Source organism: Penicillium odoratum (assembly GCF_028828045.1).
Source record: "Penicillium odoratum strain IBT 22623 chromosome Unknown utg000003l_segment0_segment0, whole genome shotgun sequence".
Taxonomy (NCBI): Eukaryota; Fungi; Ascomycota; class Eurotiomycetes; order Eurotiales; family Aspergillaceae; genus Penicillium; species Penicillium odoratum.
Genome location: NW_026643145.1, coordinates 1,289,545 through 1,309,707, shown reverse-complemented (window position 1 = coordinate 1,309,707; position 20,163 = coordinate 1,289,545). Strand labels below are relative to the sequence as shown.

Here is a 20,163-nt window from a genome sequence, read left to right as displayed (position 1 = left end):
TACTTAGTAGTAAGCGCTAGCCAATTCTGAACCCCAGCGACTAACATTAAGGCTATCTTAGGTCGCGGCATCAGCCTTGTGAATTTCAAACTGGAAAACTCACATACTCGAACTTTGGAAATTTATATTTTCTATATATCAGCACATTGTGAAGCGCATCGCATTTCTTTCTTATGGAAGCTCAATTACGATGTTCATGCTCACATGATTTTTACTTGATGCTTGGGCATGTCTTGCTCGCCCCTGCCTTCGTCTCGTCATTTTGGCCATTGATTCAGAGAAACAACCAAATATCTCACGAGGCAAGCATCGCACATGTAGTGTTTTGTCAATTCACTCCGGAGTACTTAAAGACCATCTACAGATGGAGATTTCATAGAGATGTCCTGTAAGATACTCCTCTACACTGGAAGCAGAGACTGGAAGTTCTGCGAACTTCAAGATTTTCAAAATTAATACATTCCCTTAATTCATCATCCGTAATCGCGAGAGATGAAATAATCAGTTTGGGTGATCAGGCGTAAGTCGCACCATGCAGAGGGATTGATTCCTCACCCCGGTCGCACGATCCTCCAGCGTCCATCTATTCACATTTGTTTGCCATTTTCAGGGTGATGTACTCTCCGTTACCAAGTCGATAGTTTTCTCTCGTTGCTCAGCTTATCTTCCTTCTACCCTCTCATGCTAGTATGTCAAGAACCATTAAGAGAAGATTCCGAATCGATTCACTCTCATGGGGAAGTGGCGCGATGTACAAAGTAGAAGAGGGAATTAGGTTAGAAGGACAAGTAGGGGAAATGACGAAGCTGAAGTTGGCGACACGTAAGGAGATCGAACCTGGATGGAGGGGTTTTGCTGACGAACAAAAGCCCAGAATTCCAGGTTCCTGGGAAAAGTTCAAGAACTTGCTTCAAATCAATCCACGGGCATAATTCACGTCCTGAAGATACTTTATTTTTCTATCCAGAGGATGACTAAAATGAAGATTTAGAAAAGGGCAGTAGACGTGTTCCATTGAACTTCACCGATAAGTCAGCGCTGATCGACACGTTCCCCAGTCTACCCCAGTCTAACTCCAGTAATTACCAACAATTTGCATATGATACTTCTCATGCAGATCCGTGTCTCATTTTCAGCGCGTTTTACGCTACTCAAGGTATATTGGCCGAGGTGATCTATCCAATCACGGATAAATCGCGATCTAGACGGTGTAGCAGTGGGGCCAGCTGAGCTGTGATCGACTAGTAGCTCACTCTGCGTAGTACTCCTGAATATTTCCCTGAATTATTCCTCTTAGTTCTTCGGATCCTAGCGTTCTTCAAAGCATTCCCTCCCTTTCAAAATGCAAACCCGATGGACTAGACAACCTAAATATTTCCGACAGACCCAACAAACCACATTGGGGAAGTCTGTCAAAGGAAATCTGGCAATACAAAAGACTATAGACGCTAATGACTCTTTTGTTGATACTAGTCGTCCAGCTTTTATCCTTCGGTTACCAGACGAGGTCTTGAGACAAATCCTCGAGCTAGCCATAACTGAAACCGGTGCCTGGCATAAGCAATCGCCTTATAGCAAGGCCTTGATCCCAGCTGTGGCTTACACGTGCCGCCGCTTCAGTCGCATCGTCATTTCCTTCAACTACCATACTTTGCGCATGGAATTTCCTCGACGGATGATCTACCCAGTCTGCTCCACCAGAAAATTGGTTCAGTCTCTTCAGGCGAATCCATCCCTGGGCCGATTCTGTCAGAACCTGTCACTTTCCATATCCGACGTCTGTCCCCGTCGATGCAAAACCGACTCGGAATGCCTTCAGGAGATTCTCCCGGGTTTGAAAAATGTCAAGTATCTCACCATTCATGGGGGCTTTGAGCCTGGCTCTAAAATTCATACTTGGGATATCATTCAGCGGTGTTCACAGTATATGCCACGGCTGGAGCAGGTTCTATTATCCAGAGAGGCCTTTACTGGTCCTGGTTATGCGGATATATTACAGAATTTACAAATACCAATGCTTCAAGAACTACACATCCACGGTAGTTCCGAGTCCAACAACGGCTCGTCGGTTGTTGAGGTAGCCAAGGTCAGTTTCCCATCTATGATATTTCTTTCTCTACTAATCAACCCCATAGCCTGCCAAAGCTTCAGACCTCACAAAGCTCTATTTGTCAGACTTCAAAGACACCTCAGCCACACTGAACAGCCTCATCCACTGGCCAAAATCCCTCTTCGAATTTTCCATCGAAAACATTCACAGCGACCCAGACCATGAAGAAACACACCCAAACTACCTGGATCTACCCCTTCTTCGACAAATGCTCAACACCCACAAAGACACTCTAACCAGCCTCTCCATCGGTCCACTATCTCTTTCGGGCAGAGGAAAACTAGCCACCTTATCAGACTTCACCGCTCTCCACACCCTATCTCTATCAAGATGGCAACTAGGAGGAGAAGGGGAACTAGACGTTTCTTCCGATTTCGCATCCGATCTCCTAGGACCCAGTCTTGAGCTGTTTGTTTGGGATTTCACCCGCTATGACGGAAATGTTCAGAGGTGGTCTGATTTCGGAACGCGGGAATCATTGTGGATCATGAATCTAGCTCAGAAAGCTGTGGAGCTACGCGTGCCGTTGAGGGAAATTAGAATTCACTTTTCGCCGGAACTGCCTACTTCCGAGGATGAGGATTATCCTTGGGATTCTGTTGAGGATTTGAATCTTCAGTTTCGGGACCAGGGGGTTGTGATTACGTATAATGAGCCTGTTATGTTGAAGGAGGATTTTTTGAATCGGTCCAAGCCGACCGAGTAAAAGTTTTTGGATTCGTATAAGCTGGTTTTTATTTCTTGAGCCGTTATATTCATCCTATATATGTTTTTAATTTAGGTAATTACAGGGCTATATCATCTTCAATCTTTATCAGACAGTTGAACGTGGGCTGGAGGATGAGCTCTATTTACTTGCCCAACGGAGTTGAAACGACCGTGACATCAACTCGCACTTGGATGTCTGTTGACTGGACATGTTGCACCGCCACTAGCTATTTTATTGAATTACAATATAAACTCTAACACAGGAATATCAGTCTCCACAATCCCCCTTGGTGATGTTTTGTATTTCAGTGCCAGTTTCTGCAACACCCAACGAGGCGGTGGCTACTTGAAAGGCGGTAAATCCTCTTTGCAATGGCCCTCTATATGTAGCACCTGCGGCCCTTCGCAATAGACATTGAGGTTCCTCGACTGTATAAAATACAGTGAGCGTTAGATGTAATCTACACAGGACAAGAATCCACTAACCAATTCCAAACTTCGGTTGGTGGAGACAAATTGCCGAGATTAGATTAGATCGAGAACACATCACGTCATAAGTTACCACCTCACCACAAACATCCCCCAGGGACAACACCATGTCCACACGCTCCCTCTTCAACTCCCGATCCATATCATCAACTACATCTAGACCACGTACCCTTCTCCTCACCTTCGACGCGTTTGGCACACTCTTCCACCCACGCCAACCCGTCCCAGAACAATACGCGGCAACAGCCCACAAATTCGGCCTCTCGCGCACAGCTATTACCCCGCAAAGACTCAAAGCTGCATTCAAAACCACATTCCAGGAACAAGTAGCTCGATATCCGAATTACGGGCGCGCACATGTTCTCCTCGGTCAATATGGCGGTCCGAAACAGTGGTGGGAGGAGGTGATCCGGGGGAGTTTTGCAAGATCATTATCTGAAAATGATTTGCATGATAACACCACTACTCTGAATGCTCGAGGTACCTCGAATACAGGTCCTGATTCCGATCCTGATCTTCCGACGGGCTTAGTCGAGGCTCTGGTGAACCTATTTGCGGGTGCGGAGGGATATGTACTGTATGACGATGTTGCGCCGTTCTTTGCACGGATGCGCGAGCTGAAAGCTGGGCCGATGAGACGATTTGATCGCGTGATTGTTGGGGTGGTTTCTAACTCGGATGATCGTGTTCCTGCTGTTCTCAAGGCGCTTGGATTGCGGGTTGGTGATTTGCGGGCTGATCAGGATGCGTCGAGTATGGAGCTACCTGGGTTTGAACAACGGGGCGAAAATGGGAGTGGTGACGATTTCAATGAATCCCATCAGAGTGCCCAGTCAGATGTTGATTTGGATTTGGTTATCACGAGTTATGAGGCTGGTGAAGAAAAGCCCAACCGATTGATATTCGATGTTGCCGAGCGACAGGCTCGATTATTGCTGACGGTTATTGGCACAAATTGGACCAGGGTTCATGTTGGCGATGACTTTGTAAAGGATTATCTTGGCGCACTTGGTGCGGGTTGGCAGAGTTATCTAATTCGTCGAGGTGGGGGTGAAAAGGGTCCGAGGAGTATATCTTCAATGATTGATTTGATTCATGAGCTTGAACTCGATTCACCTTGAATCAATAATACAATTAACGACTGGCGATGTTGAAACGAAGATTTCCATTAAACAAATTCAACAGAATTTTAGATTTGAATGAACTCATTCTCATAGTTCCGACATCTCATCGTGATTCAACACCTTGTCCTTGATTCTACGTAGTTAAACCAACCATCCTACAATTCCATTCCATTTCCCCACCAGGAAAATTCGCAAATTTGAGCGGAGTCAAGAACGAACCACGTCTCCCTAATTCTATGGTCTAAACATTTCAACAGTCCTCTCGTGATTAAGAGCAGGTAGAATACGAGTACATACTATACTGTACATTTATACCTAGGGAGCTATGGATCGAGTTCTATGTCCACGGTGCTTTATTTGATACATTTCCATTCATGCACTATAATTGCGCTGGTAAATCAAACTCCATCCCGTCCCAAACGCCGAATAATTCTAACAAGTAGAACAATAACCCCAATGTAGATGTACATATATGCATGAAGTCCATAGAAATGTCCAATTTTCACTATACCACTTAATCCCATTGACCCTTTCCAGCCAGAGCACCCAATCCACCTCCAGCATGCTTGTTCAGCAGTTTCGCAACATTGGAGCTTCCATTCCGCTGTTTCACCCGCAGCTGTCTCTCGCGCTCCTTCTCACGCGCAGCAGTGTAGGAGTTGACCGCACCACCCTTCTTAGGACCCGATGCAGCGGGTTTAGAGACACGGTTAGAAGTCTTGGATGCGTTGGAAGATGATGACGAGCCTGAAGAGACACGGTGCAAAAGCGGTGGAGGTCTGAAGCCGATGGGTCCATCGCCGTTACCTCCAGTCTGGAAGGCAAGCTTTGTATTGCTCGGTCCCGTGGTTGCGGTGGCAGAATTGGAGGAGGCCTGGCGGAGTAAAGCGAGGCGGTCGACAACTGGACCACGCGTGCGGCGCGGGTGGCTAGGCTTTACGAAGTCTTCCTTGGGTTGGGAGCTTGCGTCGTCGGAATGAGCTGCTTCGGCACCAGATGTGTTGGAGTCATCTCCTTCTTCGGGATCTTCCTCGTTGACGGAAGCATCTTCTTGGAAGGAGTCGTACTCTGGTGTCTCGGTCAAGAAAGATAGTGTCTCGCGGATCTCAGCCAGTGTCGCAGGCTTCTTTGACATGGCGCTAGCGGGAGTGCGGCGAAGGTTTGGTGGAGGACGGTTGGTGGAGTCCGCAGATGGCTCGAGAGGCCGCTTGCGTTTGTTGCTGTCATTGGCAGCACCATCTTGCCGTTCCTCTGTGGCTTGGGATTCATTTTGGGACCCGCCCTCTTCTAAGAACTCCAGCTCGAAATCATCCTCAACCTCACGGTCTTCAATCGCCTTGAAGAACGCTGCTTTCTTGGGGTTGTCTGCGAGTTCGCCTATCTTGTTATCTGCGAGGAGAGCCTTGCGCATCTTCGCAAATTCGCGCTGCTTTTCGCGTCGACGTGCCAGATGCTCATCGTCCGAGTCGTCCAAGTCAAAGTCATCATCGGCTCCACGGCGCCGGCGCAGAGCTCCGGTGGTAATGTCCTTGAGTAACTTGGCAACATCCTTTTCATCTCGATTCCGGTCATGAACACTGCACGTAAGTCAGTAAACGGACGTATGGTTAGAAATAATCAAAACTTACGCATTCAGCGCCGCAAGCTCTTTCTCATCAACAGTCTCACCACTGTTGTCATTGATCATCTGCTTATCGTATGCATTTTCCTCTTCGTCACTGTCGTCACCGCTAGCACCACCGAGGCCGGCATATTCATCCTCGGATTCCTCAGCAGCCTCATCAACAATATTCTTCGCCTTACTATTCTTCTTGTCGAATGCAACAATCGGTTTCTTGGCCTTCTTCATGATATCGAAGGCATTGGGGTCGACCTCATTGGTTTCTTCCTCCTCTTGGACAACAGACAGGTCAGCTGCACGTCCTCGTCGAAGCTGTCTACTCTTGCGCTCAACGATTGGTGATTGGCTTTGTCCGACAATGACAGTATCCACAGTTGAGACTGGTGGTGTTCCTCTGAATCGCTTGTTCGGATCGAACGGAGAAAGCACAAACCCTTGATCCTGCGTAGGATCAGGGAGCTGCGAGTACTGAGAGAATGCCGGCCCAGCTGGAGATTCCGATACGCGATTGGTATTTTGGTGGTAGTTGGCCATAAAGTCAGGCTCATCCGGCTGCTCTTGGCTGTCTCGAACAAGAATTTCGGAATCTTCATGGCGCAGTCTGGGCACAGGGCGACCCGGGTCTGGCAGAGAGAAAGGAATTGTCGCCGAAGCTAGCTGACTTTGACCGTCGTTGTCGTCCGCCAATGTGCCAGCAAATGCTTGAGTGAGACCCATGGACATGCTGGGAGTTTCCATGCCTAGGAAATTAGGGCGCTCTACGGATTGAACTGGATTTGATGGGGCCCGAACAGGTGTAGACGGTACCTGTTTTTGAGGTTCGTCTTCGTCTTCGTCATCGCTGACGACACGGGTTGGTCGCTTGCGCCGTGTCCCAGGAGCTCCATCTTCGACATCAGAGGGCAGAACGTCGCTCTCGCCATCAGAGGACTCATCTCCATCATCCGCTTCCTCTTCGACGAGATCTTCATTGCCATTCAGACTCCGAGCATCATCGTCATCGCCAGGTCCTTCTTCCTCTTCTTCGGAGCCCGAGAATTCATAGTCACCATCATCCTCTTCGTCATCAAGATCCTGCTCATTCTTCTTGGCCGCTCTTTCTAGTCGTTTGATCTCATCGGCTTCCCGACGAGCTTTCTCCACCAAGTCTTCCATATCCTCCTCCATGGCTGCACGCTCTTCGGCAGTCTCGATAACGACACCCTTAGCCCTGAGTTCGTCAATGCGCTCTCGTCGCTCTTTAGCAGCTTGTTGACGTGCTTTGTACAGTAGACTGGCTGATAGTTCTGAAGAAGTCATAGAAGTTGTTTTGCGAGTCGGAGATGTCAAGTGGGCCAGAGCCTTAAGCCGGATCATTGAGGCGGACTCCTGCAGTTTTTGTGCAGGAAGGTTCTCAAAGGCAGCAATTCGACGGGCTTTGGCAGGTGAGGTGACCACTTCAAGGTCATCGCTATCCGAATCTTCTTGTTGGTGTTGAGCAATTTCTTGCCTCGACATGAGAACCCGAACAGCAGGTCCAGTAAACTTGAACGGTTCTTTCCTGGCTGCAGGATGAGAGGGCAGAATTGTCGACTCTTGAGGTACTTTCAACTCGTTAGGAATGGCCGCTTTATTCATGGCGGGCTGATTAGCAATGAGTGTCGTCTCTTTTACGTTGGACACAGATTGGCCTCCGGCTGAAGCATCTACAGGCGACTTTTCTGTAGAAGGCCCAAGAGCGGGGGAAGTGTGAGGCGTATCGCGAGCTTTACGAGCCTCCGCATCTGATGACTGCTGCGACCCAGTGGCAGACGAAGAGTTTACCTGCGCGGGCTCCGCAGAAGCTTCAGGCTGCCCAAAATTGAATCGAGCAAAGAAGCTCTCCTTGGAAATCTTCTTTTTAGTCTGGGCCTGGTGCGCAAGTTGCATATTCCGGCTCATGCGCTGCGTCTCCTGTCTTATCTCATCCATGGCCTTCTTGCTGGCCTTTCGAGGTTGATGGGCCTTCTGAGAAAGCTTATGTGCGGATCCTGGATCCTCGGCTTCACTTTCCTCTCCAGAAACAATATCCGAGCTGAATTTTGCCAATTGGGCTCTTCTGGCGGCTTTTTTCTCCTCTTCGATCTTCTCGCGATCCTCCCGCTCTTTGCGTTTTTGAGCGACGAGGGCAAGGAATCTCGCATTTCCTTTCGTGAGTTGTTCGGTTCCCTCATCAGCATCAGCGTCCTCGTCCTGATCTTGCTCGTCGGTGGGAGCTGGCGAAGAAACGAACAATGGTGAATCTGAACGAGCGCGGGGTGATGAGTTACGAGATTGGTTGTCAGCATCTGGAGATTTTTGTCTGGCCGCCTTCTTGTTCCTCCTGGGTGCGGCAGGAAGATCATCCTCACTAGACTCGGCTCCAGCCTCTGCAGCATCAGGTGCGGGGCTTTTCTTCCGCGGCTTGGCTTTGTCTGCTTGTTCTCTCTCCATCCTGAGAGCTTTGGACAGTCGGGAAAAGGCTGTATCTTGCTGTTGTTCGGATTGATCGTCCCCACCTTGCATGCGGGCTGCCATCCGGCCTTTAGGTCGAACAATATCTTCATCGTCATCTGAGTCGGCGCGGCTGTTATTTGATTGATTGAATTTTTGTGTTTCGACGGCAGATTTATGCTTGGACCCGAAGTCCAGCTTCGAGATTGTGTGTTTAGGGCGAGTATTTTCTGAGTCCGACTCCGAGTCGCTGCCGAATTGAGCCATCATTGCCTTTATTTTTTGGCCCGGTGTGAGCATGTTGGGTGAATTTCCCGGTGACGCGGAACGCGTCGACCGTGGCGTAGATGCAGTAGACATTTTGTGTTTGGTTAGAGATTGGTATTGGGTATCGTGAGGAATGATTATTATGGAACGGAATGGGTCATTATCGGATTCGATCGAAAGTTAGGAGGTGTAAGGGTCGAGTGCGGGTCCTTGAACAAGGGCGATGTGCATAGTCCAGACGCGATGCGCGTGTTTCGCGTTGCTATGTAGATCACGTGATATCTCCTTATCTTATCGGCGATCTAAGTACAAGTAGTCAATACAATAGCAGTTTTAAAAATGAAAATTGCTAAATATCCTCACTCGCAAGTACTACTTAATAAGTTGATTGCATTTGTGAGTGCTAATCTCCTTGCAATAGATTTCAATTGTGCTCATAATAAAGGTGCTCGGTGAGAGATTTAGAAATCCGAATAGATGCCGGCGCGCCGCACTGTTCCTACTAGTTACAGGATTGATCGAAATCAGTTTAATCACTTTACTCTGATGTAAAGACGCGATCTTACAAAGAATTTGGAGGTTCACTCAAGACTCATTCCACTGTTTTGATGACATCCACGAGCATATAACAATAAACAATAGAAAAACAGCACTTCAGATGAGATGACAATTATATTAAAACTGATTCTTTAAGACATTAGGGTAGCTAAAAAGATAGGTAAACTTTATACCCTATATCATTTTAGTTACGTCAACTCAGGTCATATAATAGAATAATAAAACGATCTTTATCAGTTTTATTATCTAGTCCCTAACGGATATCTTATATTATTATATCTAATAGATAAAGTAGATAATAGCACTTCTTTACTATCGGCCGATGAGTAGGGATTAATTGACGATTGGTGCTGTAGGATCAGAAGTAGCTCTATATTGCTTATGCTTAATGGGTTTCAGTTTAGAGCGCCCTATAGCTAATAGACCGGACCCCTAGGAATAAGAATCAAGTGAAGGACACACTAATCAGCAATCTGCAATAATTGCACAACACAATAAATTAGACGAGGTAAGTAAAACATGGGCCTAAGATCCTGGACGCGTGGATAAGATGGCCCCCACCAATAGCATCTCTTCTCTGACCGCTTGCTGCCTGTCGTGCTCATCATGATACTGAGCCTTCCTGGTGGACGACTATTTCCTCCGCCTAATCTTTTGTAACGAAAGTCTGAAATTCACTCCAGCAACCTGTACTCCGTCGCGTTTTTCTTGCCCGGTATTCACCACCGGTCAATAAGTCAGCAGTTCTATGTCAAGAGGCCGATCATTACAGGATCAATCATAGAATCCATGGCCCCTCTATCCCACGACTATACGGTAGTATGGATAAATACGGTACTTAGGTAGCCCCTGGGCAGCACGATTTATCTCAAGCCCCCTCAGTCAGTGTTCTTATGTTTGGATGGACTCGAGCCCACAAGAAAATCTGAGTGGCAGAAAGAGGCTATAAGGAGAATAAATCACATTTACCATTTCATTCATAGATTCTATCCCGAAATGTCCTTTGGGGGAGCATTCTCTATTAGTGATCGCCCTAACATATGTGAACAACGAAATCAAAACGGTATCTTGTGTATTACTTAGCACTGTACGGTACTTCCAGAAATCGGTGTCACCACCTACACTCCACGATTGGCTCTCGAAATCTAGACACCAAGATAGCCTAACACAAATTGGGAGTTTTTTCCGAACTATCGGTGAACGAGCCCCCGAAAGGTCTAAGCGCACAGCAAGCAAGCCAATTGCGCATGCCGCAAGAAGTCATCTAATGAAATAAGTAAACATAACAGGGTGAAATAAGACGGCGAAGTAAGCTCATGACATCTGGGTGTGAGTTTTTCCTTTCTAGCTCCCTCCCTTCACTATTCTCTTCTCTCACCCATTCAAGAACACTCCGGGGAGATCTATCACCATGGCAGTGAGCGTTATCACGAGCTGGTCATCGGATTTGGCGTCGAATTTCATCGGATACTACTTTGGAGCCTCGACCAGCACGTACCCATTTGCTCATTTTCAAATTTCTTCAATTGTTTCTAACAACGTATGTAGCCACGCCATACTGGGCTGGTTCTTACTGGCCGACGTCAGGTACATATACAGGAGATTGTACCACCTCCGCTACCTCCGACTGCGTCTTCGCGACCGAGTGCCTAGATAATATCCTATACTACGATAATGGGAGCCTTACCAGCTGGTCTGTACTTCAACCATATTCACTGTATGTTAGGCTACAAGAGTAACACCTTGGATTGATACAGCACTGGTGGTGCCTCCTGTGTTACTATGACCATCTATCAGACCTCTCCTGGCGGCGATCCAAGTGCAACGAACATCGACTGTCGGCCAGATTGGCGAGCGTATACATTATATAGAGAGCTGGAATTTTTGGTGACGATAACTGGTGAGTATTCTATTTACCTAGTTTCAGGAAAGGAGTCGTGCTTAGAGATGGATAGATACATCACAACGATCAGCGCCACCTCTACCACGTCTATAGTCTCAAAGACCACAACTTCAGTAATACCGACTACCTCTACCCCGACACCTAGTCCGCCCCAAAACAAAGGTTGGATCGCAGGAGCGGTAATTGGTCCTATTGCAGTTATTGCTTTGGTATTTCTCGCATATTGGCTATGGAGACGGCAACGAAAGCAGTCGCACGAGTCCACTCCTCCTGGGCCAGGTCCATCACCTCTTGCAGAGCTGTGTGGACAGCAGAGTGCGCCATTCGAATTATCCTCGGCAAAGCACAAACCATTGGTACCGCTAGCCGAGCTTCCGGTGTCTGATTTTGTGTCTAAGCTGCCCACCAACCAAGTGGGCATATAGTAATTGACATTTAGACAAGAAGTGAAGTTTAAATTCGGTTTAGAGAGATGGTGATTGGGTTGCTCTGTGCAACCTGATATACACCCAGAGAGTGAGCAAACACACTGACTATGGATAGCACCGACGCACAACTATTCGTCTCACGAAGTAGGAGGAGATTAAAGAAGGCGGTGGGTTGTATCTTAATGCAATAGTTACTATGAACTAGCTAGTAATATGCCTTTTTTCAATTGAAACCTCGCCCCTTTCCGACTTCACGCAAAAGTCTATTGGCAGTGTTTTGCTTAAATCTGGTAGAATTGTGCACGCGCAGTCATGAAGGGCGCCCCGGAAAGTGATATCGATTTCCTATCATATCAAATTCTTTCCTCTTCTAAAAGCACTAGTGGGTGGTTAAGTGGTCCTTGCCATCTTGGGATTCGAACGATAAATAATAACGGAAAGATAGTCTGAACATGCTTCGAGGCAGAAGCTCTTTCTTCCCCCACACTCCCTTTTTTTCTTTTCTCTGTCTTTTCTTTAAGGCAGGGGAGCACTCGATGATTGTCGGCGGCTGAGGCCACAACTTGACCCAAAAAACTCAGTCTCAGGTGGCACCGTGAATTTCATGTTCTAGGGTCTTGCTAGAAGCGAGGGCTGATAGATTAGGTGATGAGATACGGCCAGTAATAGCCTCGATGGTACTTGTAACACTGCTACCGTTCTTACCCGGCCAGTATCGCTCAACTATTGGCCGCAGAAAATGTGGCTTCAATCCGGCCAGTAGTTGGGTGGGTGCTGCCCAGGCGATTTCAGGGTGAGAGCCGCTTTAGCGTCGCGCAATTGGGGGTGAGATGGGTGAGTGCGCAATAGATAGGGTGTGAATTGGGGCGAGAACCGGATGAGATTCCTGCGGGTCGATCTCGAAACGGCAGCTGCTGCTGCAGTAAGCTTTTGATTACTAGTAATTCAATGATATATGGTGGGTCCGCGTGATAGAGTTTCGATGGAAGATTGCTACGTCACGTCCCGTCCGTAGTACTGATTTAAACTGTGTAGAAGTAAACTGATTCGAGTATAGCCATTTTCCTTAGCTCTTTCCTTGTTCGCTTCTACGCCTTAATATTGATAACTTTTCGCTGCGTCCCTGAGAGAAGTTATCTAAGAGTAGACTAGACATTCGTGCTGGCCACAAGTTTGGATAAGGGGTTTGGCCTAATGGGCCAGCCCATGCCGAAGTCTATAAATTGATATGAAGTTCCGATCTAGTATATACTGAAGTGAGGTAGCCATTCTTCCGAATTCCATTATAGGCATGCAATTCTTGCAGTCTTGTTATTTGAACAATCTAGCGAATTTCTCCATAGTCCGCCGTGCCATACTAGCATTTAGATGTGCAACCTTCTGATTGCTTGGCAGTTCTCCCTGGTTTATCTCCTCTGCCTGTTTGAACTTCCATCGATTGTAGAGAAGGCGAAGGTTGTTGACTGTATTGAGAGTGGACGTATGGTCTGGACCAAGGGTCTTCTCATAGCCTACCAGTGCTCGCTGGTACATCTCCTCTGCCTCTTTCAGCTTCCCTTGATCATAGTAGACATTGCCAAGGTTACCAACTGTAGAGAGAGTAGACACATGGCCTGGACCAAGGACCTTCTCATAGCCTGCCAGTGCTCGCTGGTATATCTCCTCTGCCTCTTTCAGCTTCCCTTGGTCTTTGTAGAGAAGGCCAAGTCCAGAAAGTCCTCCTCAAGTGGCAACATTCTCAATAGACAGTTGACTGGTCTGTAAACCGATCGTATGTGGAAGCAGCCGTCGCTGTAGGTCTGTATAACCGCGCTCACTTGAACTAGGGACGGAGTATCTAACGCATATCAACGCTAGTTCAGTGAGTTGTACGGGGTCCACAAGTGTGTCTATGCTAGCACAGTGAATACACCAATCTTGTACCACAGGATGCATCGCATAAGTCCCTTGCTGTTGCTTTTTGTCAAGAAGAGAGAAAGCTATCAAGGGCTTCACGTGATCGTTGAATTCAATTTTGCTTGATATAGCTTTGTTGAGCCAATTAGGGACATCATAGCTGTGAGAAGCATTTTTAATCAATTCATACTATATACCGCGATTATCAAAGCGAGCAAGTAGAAGAAGTAACGCTGCTGCATTTGGATCTCGCTTTTGGACCTCACGAAATGAGATCATCCACGTCTTCAGCATATTTCCCTGCTTATACTGACGCGCGGGGCTCGACCGCGACTGTAGCTCACGCCATGACTTCTGGTAGAGGTCTAAGTATTCAGTGATGCTAGTGCTGGTATTACGCATATATGCTGCTGCAATGACAATCGCTAATGGCAGTCCATCAAGACGCGTGGCAAGGGAAAGCATATCTATGTAGATTAGCATTATTCTCCACCTACGGATAACAGATATGCTCTTACCTGGGCTGGTTTTAAGGTGCTTGTCGGTACTTGATAGTAGACCGCTTTCAGACAAAAGAAGCTCAATTGTGTCTGATTGGTCAAGCTTATAGACTGGAAAAGGTTGGCCCAGCTCAGCCAACTCCGTGAGTCGAGACGTGATTAGAATAGAGCCGTGATCAGTCTCAGGGAAAAAATTTCTGACATCATATGCATCACCGGTAGCGCTGTCGGCTGGAGTGTATCGATCGACATTATCCAGAATGATTAGCCAGCGTGAGTTTCCTTCTATTTCTAGCCATTCTCGCACTACTTTAAACCGTTGTTCTTCGTCGATACTGAACGCTTTGGGGATCTCTGGTTGCTCTGGTAGTCGAGAGAAATACGAACTGAAAGATTGGACAAGCGTGCTCTGATCCTTGCCACTCAGCCAAAAGATCGCCGGAAATTCCTGCTGATGATCTCTTGCGAAGCGAATCGCTAGCTGCGTTTGCCCTATTCCTCCAAGTCCATGGAGAATCGCAACTTTTCGTGAATGGGACTGTGTCGGCTGGAAGTACTGCCATAAATCTCTCAGGTTGTCTTGTCGACCTAAAAAGCTCTCCTTCTTAATCTCTGGCATAGCAGTCAGGCGGAACGGTATGTGGAAGCGATCAACTATGTACAAAGGACGATTCAGCAAGCAATTCAAGATACTAGGGGGTCATCACTGCCTTATGTCCTCCATACCTGGCTGTTGTCGAATAGTGCTGGTTATATATTCCTGCTAAATTTCAGTAAGAAGTAAGCCTTCAAGCAATAATTTACCTACATTTATGATCCTGGCAAAACATGCCTCCGTATTGTCTGCGAGCATCAGCTAAATGTTGATTAGCTACGAAAAATCCTCGAGATACACACTCTCTTTGAGTTTCATGTTTTGAATGCAGTCCCGCACGCGGAACTTTTGTGCCATATGTGTGAGGTATCCCTCTGTCGCCGCCTCCATTGGTCCCTTCTTCTTAAACTCCTCAAGCCCGATCTCCTGAAGCCCCTGCTCGACATTGAACCGGAAGTACCTCTTTTCGTCAAAATGCTTAGCCCACCTGGCTATGAATCTTCTTTCCGTGTTTTCTGTCTCGGTCGCGATCTGTACTACCGTTTTACCGAGAAATTTAATTATATTATCCTCGAACGGCTTCTTGCCTGGGTTTCCCGTTCCGATCGAGATGAAGCACTTGACTAGCGGTTTCAAGTCTCCTGTCTCAGAACACCATATATTCGACGCCTCGCCCTCCACTTCGTCCACAGGGTTATTCGCGCCGAGTCCACCATCAGCAAAGGATCGATCCCCGATGCTAACTGGGTAAAAGAAGCTTGTGGCGGCAGATGTGGCAAGGGCGGCTTGGCATATCGTTGCACGGATGTTTGGCTCATGAGGGAGGCTGTAGCTTCGCAGGCGAACAATGTCCTTTGTATATCGGTCAGCGGTGCAAACGAAACTGGTCAGGTTAGAGATATCTCCCCGGTGTGAGGATCAACTTACGTCCTGCATCCACGTGCAGTGCCGTCTTTGGAACCGGTGTCATCGTTGAAAAGATCTTGCGCAGATGCACCACTGTCCTCGACAACCTTTTGGATCGCCCTCTCCAATTTTGCCGAATCGAACTTAGCCGTGATATCACCCTTGAAGTTGATAGGAATCGAGTGCATCTTCTCGCCGAACACTGCTGCCGCGAGATCGCTATATGCGGCAATGCACCTATCGACATCCATCTCGAGCCGACCGAGCATGATCGCAATCAGCCTAACTGTTATGAGCGTGCTGAACAAAAGATAGTAAGGGCTTGTGGTTTCACCCACCCACCGGTGCTTGTGCCCCCAATGAGGTCGAACACTTCGCACGGCTTCACCGAATAAAGCCCAGCCTGCCGCCGCGCATGATTGAGTCGATCCATAATGCTCTTCAGGATGTAGAGTGATGAGAGGCCGCGGACACCGCCGCCATCTAAGGACAGCAGGCATAGGCCAGTGGTATCGATTGGGTTTGGGTCACCATATCGAATAGTCGGTTCTTTCTGCATCTCTGAGCCCTATCTTCAGACCGGAGGATTGGCTTTTGGAAGCTGGGCAGGGGACTGCGCGAGACTCAAGAGTCACTGGTTCCAGTATGCCGGCCCGGACGTAGAATGCTGGGTGGGGCAGGCACGGCGCGTGGATAGGTCGATAGCTATGCACCTATGACTAGCGCACCTCATGCCAGACATATCACATCACTGAATCTGTCCATTCAGCTCCACCTTGTCATCGGCGGCAGTAGTCCCATGCACGTTTGTCACAAATGCGGCGTCCTCCTCTTGAAATGGATGTACAGCGCGTACATCCTCTTCATGCCATCTGATTTGCTCACATTTCCCCTTTCTTGGATGACGAGCTGTCAATCTTTCCGCCTGGGTCTAGGTCGCACAGCGAATTTTAGCTGGGGAGGCCTCTCACTTGGCTCAGCAAGATTCAACCAGATGGCGCCGGGCCGACCCGCCTGACCCGCGAAAAAATTCACGTACTCGTGTCCATGGTCAATGGGGGCCACATTGGTGACTGTTTGGTAAGAACGGTAATATGACGTCGAGACGCGCGGTCTTGCATCAAGATGTTATCTGTGATTCGCTAATGGCTTTTCCATCTCTCATAACCGAGAAGATTATCAAGGCTGCTGGCAGCAGCGCCCGTTTGACCGAGTGCTGTTATGTAGAGAAACATGAACAGATCGAATGACTCGAGTTCGAGTAAGAGAGGCAAGGGGAGCTGGGCGGATAGGCTTCTAGGCAGATCTTCTGCAAACAGAGTTAGAGTTGATATGTACCATGGTCAATAACGTACAGTATGTATTTCACAAGCGGATGGGCCACCTCCAAACACCATGGTAAATGCGACAGATTACAACATATTATCACATTATTCAAATGTTAGTGGTCTGTAGGGGATTTTCCTTGAAGTGTAATTTTTCTATATGATATCCTATCTCTTTCAAGGGGTTTGAGAATTTTTACATGACTTGGTGACTTGAATACATAAATGTGTTGCATGTATTTGGAGATGTTATTTTCGATATCGTGATATTAGAAGAGTTAGATATATTCGAAATTGAGCTCTCATAAATATCGATCGACAAGTAACTGAATAGAGTAAGAATGTGGTTGTTGAGATATTCGAGTATTGAATATCGCATCTACTATGGTGTCCGAGGGTGGCCCATCCGCCTGTAAAATGCATTATCTTATCAGATTTACTATTAGATAACTTTCATAGTGCTATGATATAGGATTTCATTAGTGATAACCTGTATAGAATATTCAATTGGCCATGAGAACTTTGACATTGGGTATTTTCCGAATTCGGCATTCGGGGAGTGACGGTATCAATTTAGGGAGTGACTGTATAACTTAAGGTCCCAGTGACTTACTAAGCAGATGGAGTCGTCCCCTTCCCCTAAATAGTCGACCATCAACCTTACGAAAGCTTTCTTCGATCAGAGTACGGACTCCTCTTCGCAACATAGCCCCAAGACTTCCCTTTCCAAAGTAACCCTTTTGTTTGCCTTATTTGCAGGATCAACATGTATCATTCTATAGGTCCCAAAGACCATATAAGCCTAGTATGGAAGTTTTATTTGTGCTGTTCTTTACAATTGTACTGGAATACTGCAAAGAAACGGGTCAGGGGCAGGACAACAATGAAAGGTATAGCGTGTTTTAAAAGAGGGTTCGAGAAAAATCTCTCTATGCAAATGGTACACCCATTTCGATCCATCCTGTAATAGCAAGTGCAAAGAGACATAATTGACGGCCTCAAACGCTAGATACCCTTAATGTATACATAAAATAGCTATGATCTGGAAGTTCTGTCTTCCAATCTCGACATACACCATTTTTCACATTGCGGAGAGAGGTATGCATTTTGAAATGTAAATTCACCGATCTAAATATCAATGTCGATATCCATATCCAGAGCAGCGATGTTCTCATCGTCGGTGTTGCGGTAGCTGATCATGAAGCCACCCTTCTTCTTTGGAGTAAGACCAGGGTTGGGAGTTGAGATCTTAGGGCTGGCTGTGGCAGGCTTGATATCCTTGATGTCGGTGGTGGTAGGTTCGGCCTTGGGCGCATCTTGTGGTTTATCAGAAAGGTCGTGGTGGGTCTTGGCTATAGTGCGCACACGCATGAACGGATCAGCAACGGCCTCACCACGAGCCACAGCGGCAGCGGCCTTTCGAGCAGCCTTGCGCTCCTCCAGTTGAGCACGGCGCACGTTCTCGTAGTTGAGCTTCTGGTTTCGCACGTTGATGATGTGAACGCGCTCGGCTTCACTCAATCCCTTTTCGACAATTGGCTTGTTCATGGTGGTACCCCATGAGAGGTTAGGATTGACGATGGCATCAAGTTCCTTCTGCAGCCTCTCGATTTCTTCTTCATTGCCATTAGTCTTGGCAAACTGCAAATCTTTCTCCAGGTCAAAACGTTTGCGAACATTTCTCTTCTGATCCAAGGCACCTTGTCGGCGGAGCTTCTCAGACAATTCTTCGGCGGTAAACTGGTGGTTGATCAGCCGGTTGATATCGGCGACCTTGCTGGCCAGCTTGCTCTGAGTGGCCAGCTTAACATCCTCAACGGCCATGGTCTTTCGATAACGGCTGTACTCTGACTGTTGAATAGTTAGCGCCCGAATATCGAACTCAGGTCCTTGATCTAAATACCTCTGTAATTGCAGAGTCCGAGCAAGCAATGAAGGGGAAGTCTCGCACAGCCTTGCCGTGGGCCAGCTTGGCGTACTGATCAGTGACAAATGGACGGCCATTAGATCCCTCAATGGCATAAGGCTTGCCTTTGTTAAATCCTGAGTAAAGTATTAGGATCAGATATTGATGAATGAGCGGTGAATGACAAACCTTCAATCAAGCAAAGACGGTAATCATTTTGGCCGGTCTCAGAGTTGGGCCCAATGTTGACACGAGCATAGCAGCCGGTGATGGCCTGTTCAAATCCAGGGTAGAAACAGACCTGAGCAAAGTTGGTGCGGCCCACACGAGCACGGTTAATGTCCCGAAGATCGGCAGGAGGGTCGTCCTTCGGTATCGAAGGAGAACGACCAACGCGGTCATCCAACTCAAGGTCACTTTCAGCCTCACCATCTTCATCTGACATATCGGAGCCAGGAGAACGGGATCGACGACGGGAAGATGTGGGGTCACGGCGACGCAACTCATCGCGCTTGCCCTTCTGTTCACGTTGTCGCTTGTAAGCATCGATGGCGGCAGAGGTCTCTCCTACTTTGCGGCCACCAAGAGTAGTCTTCTGGCGAGAACTCTTGCGCTGATTTTCATCGAGACCTGCCGAGCCGGCCTTGCGCTTGGCCTGCTTAGCCGCAGCACGCTTTTCCTCCCGCTCACGCGAAGCTAGCAGTCGACGCAGGGCGAGATCCTGGTTGTGTCGATCGACCTGTTGGGCACGCTCGGATAGCAACTCCTCTCGTTGGATCTCGGGCATTGCCATAATTTCTTGCTTTTCTTTCCCAGAGTAGTAGAGCTTATCGTAGGGGAAAATAGGGCGGTCTTCTTCATCGGAGCCTTCCCCGGCTTCCGAGTCAGACTCGGACATAGGGGCTGATTCAAGTGAGTTGTGAGACTCCGCATCGGATCTGGGTGGTTTTGAAGATATCAGTGGACGTATAACGAGATTTGGAAAATGAGCCGGACTTACACTTCACCATCTTCTTCATCATCTCTCACGGACTTCCGGGGTCGGCGAACCGGCTTGGCAGTGCCTTTGCGACCCATTGGAGAGTGATGTGGTGATCGGGAGGAGCGAGAGTGTGCTGGGGAGTCATCTTTATCCTCTGGGGGAGGGGAGTGTTCTTCATCTGAGCCACCAGCCAGAGCCAAAAGCTCGTCATCCAAATCGTCAGCCATAGTTATCAGTTACCCCAATAGGCACTTTCCAACTGAAAATCCCAATATCAAAACGTCCCTGACAATTATGGGTCCCTGTCAACCCTATAATTAACCACAAATGGTTCTTTCGTAGATGCTCGCTCCTGACCAGGAGGCGCAAAAGATTGAAGGCCGGGATCACTGGC

At 47.7% G+C, this 20,163-nt stretch overlaps 6 protein-coding genes across 6 annotated transcripts; 3 read left to right on the top strand and 3 right to left on the bottom strand.

Moving 5' to 3' along the window:
* Window positions 1-1,342: 1,342 nt before the first annotated feature.
* N7520_003721 (uncharacterized protein) lies at window positions 1,343-2,816 on the top strand (the record flags this gene model as incomplete). Its single annotated transcript, XM_057137656.1, has 2 exons — window positions 1,343-2,086; window positions 2,136-2,816. 2 exons carry the CDS (start codon window positions 1,343-1,345, stop codon window positions 2,814-2,816), a joined length of 1,425 nt encoding a protein of 474 aa, XP_056998121.1.
* A 598-nt stretch (window positions 2,817-3,414) lies between these two features.
* Window positions 3,415-4,428, top strand: N7520_003720 (uncharacterized protein; the record flags this gene model as incomplete). Its single annotated transcript, XM_057137655.1, has 1 exon — window positions 3,415-4,428. The coding sequence occupies one exon, from the start codon at window positions 3,415-3,417 to the stop codon at window positions 4,426-4,428; it is 1,014 nt and encodes a 337-aa protein (XP_056998120.1).
* A 517-nt stretch (window positions 4,429-4,945) lies between these two features.
* N7520_003719 (uncharacterized protein) lies at window positions 4,946-8,863 on the bottom strand (the record flags this gene model as incomplete). The annotated part of the gene is made up of 2 exons (XM_057137654.1): window positions 4,946-6,008; window positions 6,060-8,863. The coding sequence occupies 2 exons, from the start codon at window positions 8,861-8,863 to the stop codon at window positions 4,946-4,948; spliced, it is 3,867 nt and encodes a 1,288-aa protein (XP_056998119.1).
* A 2,247-nt stretch (window positions 8,864-11,110) lies between these two features.
* Window positions 11,111-11,656, top strand: N7520_003718 (uncharacterized protein; the record flags this gene model as incomplete). The annotated part of the gene is made up of 2 exons (XM_057137653.1): window positions 11,111-11,228; window positions 11,256-11,656. The coding sequence occupies 2 exons, from the start codon at window positions 11,111-11,113 to the stop codon at window positions 11,654-11,656; spliced, it is 519 nt and encodes a 172-aa protein (XP_056998118.1).
* A 1,314-nt stretch (window positions 11,657-12,970) lies between these two features.
* N7520_003717 (protein kinase subdomain-containing protein) lies at window positions 12,971-16,115 on the bottom strand (the record flags this gene model as incomplete). The annotated part of the gene is made up of 8 exons (XM_057137652.1): window positions 12,971-13,347; window positions 13,753-14,022; window positions 14,074-14,709; window positions 14,782-14,815; window positions 14,864-14,898; window positions 14,953-15,533; window positions 15,578-15,838; window positions 15,895-16,115. 8 exons carry the CDS (start codon window positions 16,113-16,115, stop codon window positions 12,971-12,973), a joined length of 2,415 nt encoding a protein of 804 aa, XP_056998117.1.
* A 1,894-nt stretch (window positions 16,116-18,009) lies between these two features.
* Window positions 18,010-19,996, bottom strand: N7520_003716 (RNA polymerase-associated protein; the record flags this gene model as incomplete). The annotated part of the gene is made up of 4 exons (XM_057137651.1): window positions 18,010-18,732; window positions 18,785-18,924; window positions 18,977-19,725; window positions 19,788-19,996. 4 exons carry the CDS (start codon window positions 19,994-19,996, stop codon window positions 18,010-18,012), a joined length of 1,821 nt encoding a protein of 606 aa, XP_056998116.1.
* Between the last annotated feature and the right edge of the window lie 167 nt (window positions 19,997-20,163).